Source organism: Monoraphidium neglectum, assembly GCF_000611645.1.
Source record: "Monoraphidium neglectum strain SAG 48.87 unplaced genomic scaffold scaffold04254, whole genome shotgun sequence".
Classification (NCBI taxonomy): domain Eukaryota; kingdom Viridiplantae; phylum Chlorophyta; class Chlorophyceae; order Sphaeropleales; family Selenastraceae; genus Monoraphidium; species Monoraphidium neglectum.
This window is the reverse complement of record NW_014009375.1, coordinates 1-4795: the sequence shown is the minus strand read 5'-3', so window position 1 is coordinate 4795 and position 4795 is coordinate 1. Positions and strand designations below refer to the sequence as shown.

General features: G+C 69.6%; 1 protein-coding gene across 1 annotated transcript; it reads left to right on the top strand.

Annotated features, from left to right (window-relative positions):
• Positions 1-192: 192 nt before the first annotated feature.
• Positions 193-4123, top strand: MNEG_14097 (microtubule organization protein; the record flags this gene model as incomplete). The annotated part of the gene is made up of 12 exons (XM_014037431.1): positions 193-228; positions 293-497; positions 699-787; positions 992-1114; positions 1335-1454; positions 1678-1779; positions 1996-2139; positions 2312-2519; positions 2740-2921; positions 3176-3244; positions 3577-3687; positions 4043-4123. Coding segments are annotated over 12 exons (1470 nt in total), but the record flags the coding sequence as incomplete, so codon positions are not given.
• Between the last annotated feature and the right edge of the window lie 672 nt (positions 4124-4795).

Below are 4795 nucleotides of genomic sequence, written 5' to 3'. Positions count from 1 at the left end.
GGCGCCGGCAGCGGCGCCGGCGCCGGCGCGTGCCGCGGCGCCGGCGGCGGTGAAGGCGAACGGGTCTGCGTCAGCGCGGGGCTCGAGGGCGCCCTCGGTGGGTCCTGGGGCGCTGGCCGGCAGGCGGGGCGCGCGGCAGGGCTTGAGGTTGTTATGAGGTGGTTGTGCATCACCAGCCCCTCTGTCAACAAGATGTGGGGTCGTCGTGTCTGGGAGACATTCGGACAAGTGATTTGCGGCCCCTTGTGATTGGGTCGTGGGGATGCTGACCTTTGCCCCCTGCAATCCACAGGCCGACGCTTCCCCGGCCACCAGCCCGCGCGGCGGGTCGCGCCCCCCGACTTCGGCCGCACCCCGCGCGCCGCCCGCGCGGCCCGGCAGCAAGCCGGTCGCGGCGCGCGCTGCGCCGCGGCCCGGCGCCACGTCGGCGAGCGGCGCAGGCGGCGGCGGCGCTGCGACCGGTGGGCCTTTGGAGGACGAGGGGTCCCTGAGCGCAGGTGAGGCGCAGCAGCGCGTGCAGCCATCGCCCCTCCCTGCCGGGTTTGCTTGCAGCTGTTTCCTTGCGCGCAGCTGCTTTAGTCCCCAACGCTGGACGCTTGCATGCGTACAGCCAAGCGCAAGCGTGCTGCACAAAGCAGTGAGTGGTTGGCTCATACCACATTACTGACAAAAAGGCAACAAAATCCATTAATCTCCAGGGTCCTACAACCGCTCTGAGGCGGAGGCCAAGCTTACTGAGCTGTTCGGGGAGGGCACCGCGGCGGCCCTCTGCGACCCGCTGTGGAAGGTGGGCGGGCACGGCAGGCGGCGCTCACTCTCAGCCCTGTACATGCTCCGCCGCTGGCGCGCATTGCTTGCCGCCGCCTAGAACCCATGGCATTGACGTTCGGTGTCGGCAGGCGAAGGACGCATGCGTTTGAGACTGAAGGGTTGAACGCTACGGTGCATTATATATTACCGACGCTGCGTTCCTGTGTCGTGCCGCTGCCAGGCGCGCCTGGAGGCGATGGAGGCGGTGGTGGCGCGCGCCCAGGAGCCGGGCGCCGGCGGCGCCGCGCAGCAGCTGGTGCTTGCGCTGGCGCAGATCCCCGGGTGGGACGAGAAGAACTTCCAGGTGGGAGGCTTCTCTTTCGAAATCAACAAAATCAAGATGAGAGTCAAATGTGGCCAGCCGGATCGCATGTACAAACAGGAGCAGCAGCAGCTGATTTGCATGCAGCTGCAAGACTTCGAGTATTGAACGCGTGTGACAGGGCCTCTCACGCAGTGGCCACGCCCCCAACGACCTTGCTTCTCCGTTGTTGCGCTGCCGCTGCTGCTGCGCTGCAATGCAGGTGATGGCCAAGGCGTTTGAGGCAATCAAGGCGGCGGCGGCGGCCCCGGAGTTTGGGAAGCGGGAGGCATTCGCGGCGGTGTGCGGCGCGACCGACAAGATGGCCGACATCAAGCTCAAGGTGAGTGTTTGTGTGCATGTGTGTTGATGTGTGGTGTTATGCTTTGCCCATGTGTGCGGCAGCAGTGTTGAGCCACTGCAAGCGCCAGTGCGGGCCGCGTCGGCAGATGACAGGCGGCGCAAGGCGAACGGCGTGAGAGGTCCGAGCGCTTAGCCCGGGCTCCACCACTGTGACCAACCGCGGCCTCGGCGCCGTTTTCGCCTCCCCTTGTCTCCCACCCCAGGGCCCCGCCTCTGAGATGCTGCTGGCCGCCAGCGAGGCCGTGGGGCCGTCCTTCGTCGCCGGCTGCCTGCACCGAAGGGCAGCGACCCACAAGAACCCCAAGGTCGGGGCGCCAGCTCCCGCGGCCCTTGCATCCCTACGCCCGCCCCTGCCACAGGCACACGCGCCCCCGCCTGCCCAACTCTGCTCCCGGCGAGCCGCCGCCTCATCATTGCTCGCTCCCCGCAACACCTTGTGTTGCGCCCTTTGATCCATTTCGCCACTTGCCAAAACCTAGTACCTCTCACGCACCCCTCCTGTGCTTGCCTCCGCGCCCCAGGTCCTGACCGAGACGCTCAACTTCCTCACAGCTTCCATCCAGGACTTTGGGCTCGCCCCCTTCGACGTGCCCGCGCTGCTGGCCTGGACGAAGGCAGACCTGGGCTCCTCCGTTGCTGGAACGCGCACGGCCGCCATCGCGCTGGTGCGTCTTTTGTTTTGGGACCCCTGTTAGACAGCTCGGCATTGACGAGCCGCTGCTGCTGTCTGCCGTCTGCGCGTGCATGTAGCTCCAACGCCGTCCTGCTGCCGCAGCCGCTGCGAGCGCACCCGCCCTGACGTCGCCGCCGCCCCTCTCTGCGTGATCATCCTGGCAGCTCGGCGCCATGCACTCGTTCCTGGGGCCCGCGCTTGGTGACATGCTGAGGGCCGACGTGAAGCCCGCCCTGATGACAGCCATCGAGGAGAAGTTCAAGGAGTGCCTGCAGCAGCCGCCCGGCAGCTTCGCGCCCGCGCGGACGAGCAGGGCGGGCGGCGGCGGCGGCGGGGGCGGGGGCGGCGGCAGGGCCCGGGGCGGCAGGGGAGGTGAGGTCAGGGGCAAAGGGGTGATGCTGCATTGCATGTGCACACTTGCTTCGTAATGTACATCGGCAGCTCATACTGGCGGCGCTGCTGGTGCCTGCCGGATCACACCCTGAGGTGGGTGCCTGCGGCGGCGCTCTCTCACGATCGAGCGGCACGCACCCCACCCTCGGAAAGCCCAAGCAGCTGCCCACCCCCGCCCCCTCCCCCAAACCCCGCCCAGGCGCCGCCGCAGCGGCGGAGGAGCCCCCCTCCATGGACGACCTCCTGCCGCGCGCCGACATCAGCGGCGCCATCGCGGGCCCCGTGGCGCAGCTGGGCAGCGCCAACTGGAAGGAGCGCAAGGCGGCGCTGGACGAGATAGAGTCCGCGATCGCCGCGGCGGGCGGCCGGGTGCAGGCGAACGTGAGCGCGCGCGAACCCACGGGACGCGGCCGGGCGGCGGACGTCTTATGTTTGGGGACGCGCCCCCGGCTTGCTTGCATTGGGCGAAGGGCACGCGTCGACGCGGATCTCCGGCGTGCGGGCGTGGGGAATGCCTGGGCGCGGTGGGGGCCGTCAAAGGGTCTCTGTGGGGGTGCAGGCAGCGGGCGCAGCAAGGACGGCCCGGCCGACTGACAAGACGCCCGCCCCCGCCGCCGCCGCCCGGTACCGCTCAGGTGGGCGGGGACCTGTTCCCGGCGCTCAAGGCCCGGATGGCAGACACCAATCGCAATCTGGCCGTACAGGTGTGGGGCCTTGGGGATCAGGGTGGGGTTTTGCAGCCAGGGTACAAGCTGGCCGGCACGCCGGAGGGCGCGGAGCTGGGGTAAAAATGCAGGGCTGCAGGTGGGGAGGGGGCTGCAGCGGGGTCTGCTTGGCCGCCGGAGGCGCCGGGCGCGTCCACAGCATGCGGCCCAGGTGTGCAGGGTCGGCACGCCATCGGCGGCTGGGCAGTTGTGGTGGGGCAGCAGTAATCGGCCTACCCTGCGACGGCTTGACGGAGCACATCATTTGCAACGGCCCGGCTGCTCTGACTCTGACGTCACATCTGGTGTTCACCCACTGCTCTTGGCCCCAGGCCCTGGGCCTCGTGGCGAAGCTGGCCAAGGCCATGGGGCGGGCCATCAACCGCGAGGGGCGCTGCGTGCTGGTGGCGGCCTTCAAGTGCCTCACAGACCCCAAGAACATGGTGCGCGGGCGCGAGGGTGTGGTTGAACGCGAATTGATAGGCACGTATGTTGTGTATGCACACGAAGGTCTGTGCGTGTGTGTGCGTGAGAGTGCACACGCAAGCACGCACGCACTGGGTCCGCCCTGCCATATTGCCAGGCCCCGCAGCCCCTGTGTACCAAGAACTTGCCTCTTCCGGGCCCACCGCTCGGAACAAGTCGCGCGCGCCGGCACGCGCTGCCCCACACCAAGCACGCCAAACGCCTCCTTACATCCCCCCTTCTCCCACTGTCGAGTGTGATGCCATACTCCCCTGTCCACCAAGCGCCGCCAACCGCCGCTAACCGCCGCCCCGCCCCGCCCCCCCTCCCCAGGTGCGCAACGCCGTGGTGGAGATGGCCGAGGCCTGGGTGGCGGTGGCGCCTGCGGAGCCGCTGTTCGAGGAGGCGGCGGAGGTGCGGCGGGGGCTAATGCTGGGGGATGCGCATTGAGAAGGCAGTGAGGACGGGGCGGAGCGTGGCAGCTGGACGCGGGACCGCAGCCTCCAAGCTTCAGCGCGCGCGGTTTGGGCCGCGGGCAAGTGCGTTCCCAGAGGTTGCGGAAACGCGCTCGGCTCGGGGCGAAGCGCGCCCAGCATCCCACCTTCTGATTTGCGTACGGCAGGTCAAGGGCTCCCCCCCTCTTCCACACACGCACCCACGCGCACGCGTGTGCATACCCACACACACACACATACACAAACGCACCCTCTTGCCGGGGCACCCCCAGGTGATGGGCTCGCCCAAGTGCGTTGGGGAGGGCATGCAGGCGGCCCTCACTTGGATGGCCTCCGCCGCCGCCGCCGGCAAGGGCGTCTCCCCAGAAGGCCTCCGCTCCGCCGTCCGCGGCGCCGCGCTCGGCGCCGGCTACAAGACCGCGCCCGTGCGCGAGGCCGCTGGCGCGCTGCTCTCTGCGCTCGCGGCTGCGGCGGGCGCGGGGGAGGTGGCCGCGGCGGCGGCGGCGCTGGAGCCCAAGGCGCTGCGGCAGGCGGCGCAGGAGGCGCTCGCGAAGGCGGTCGGCGGCGGCGCGGCCGTCGCGGCGGCGGGCGCGGGCGCGGGCCAAGCAGGCGCAGGCAGCCGCCCGGGGAC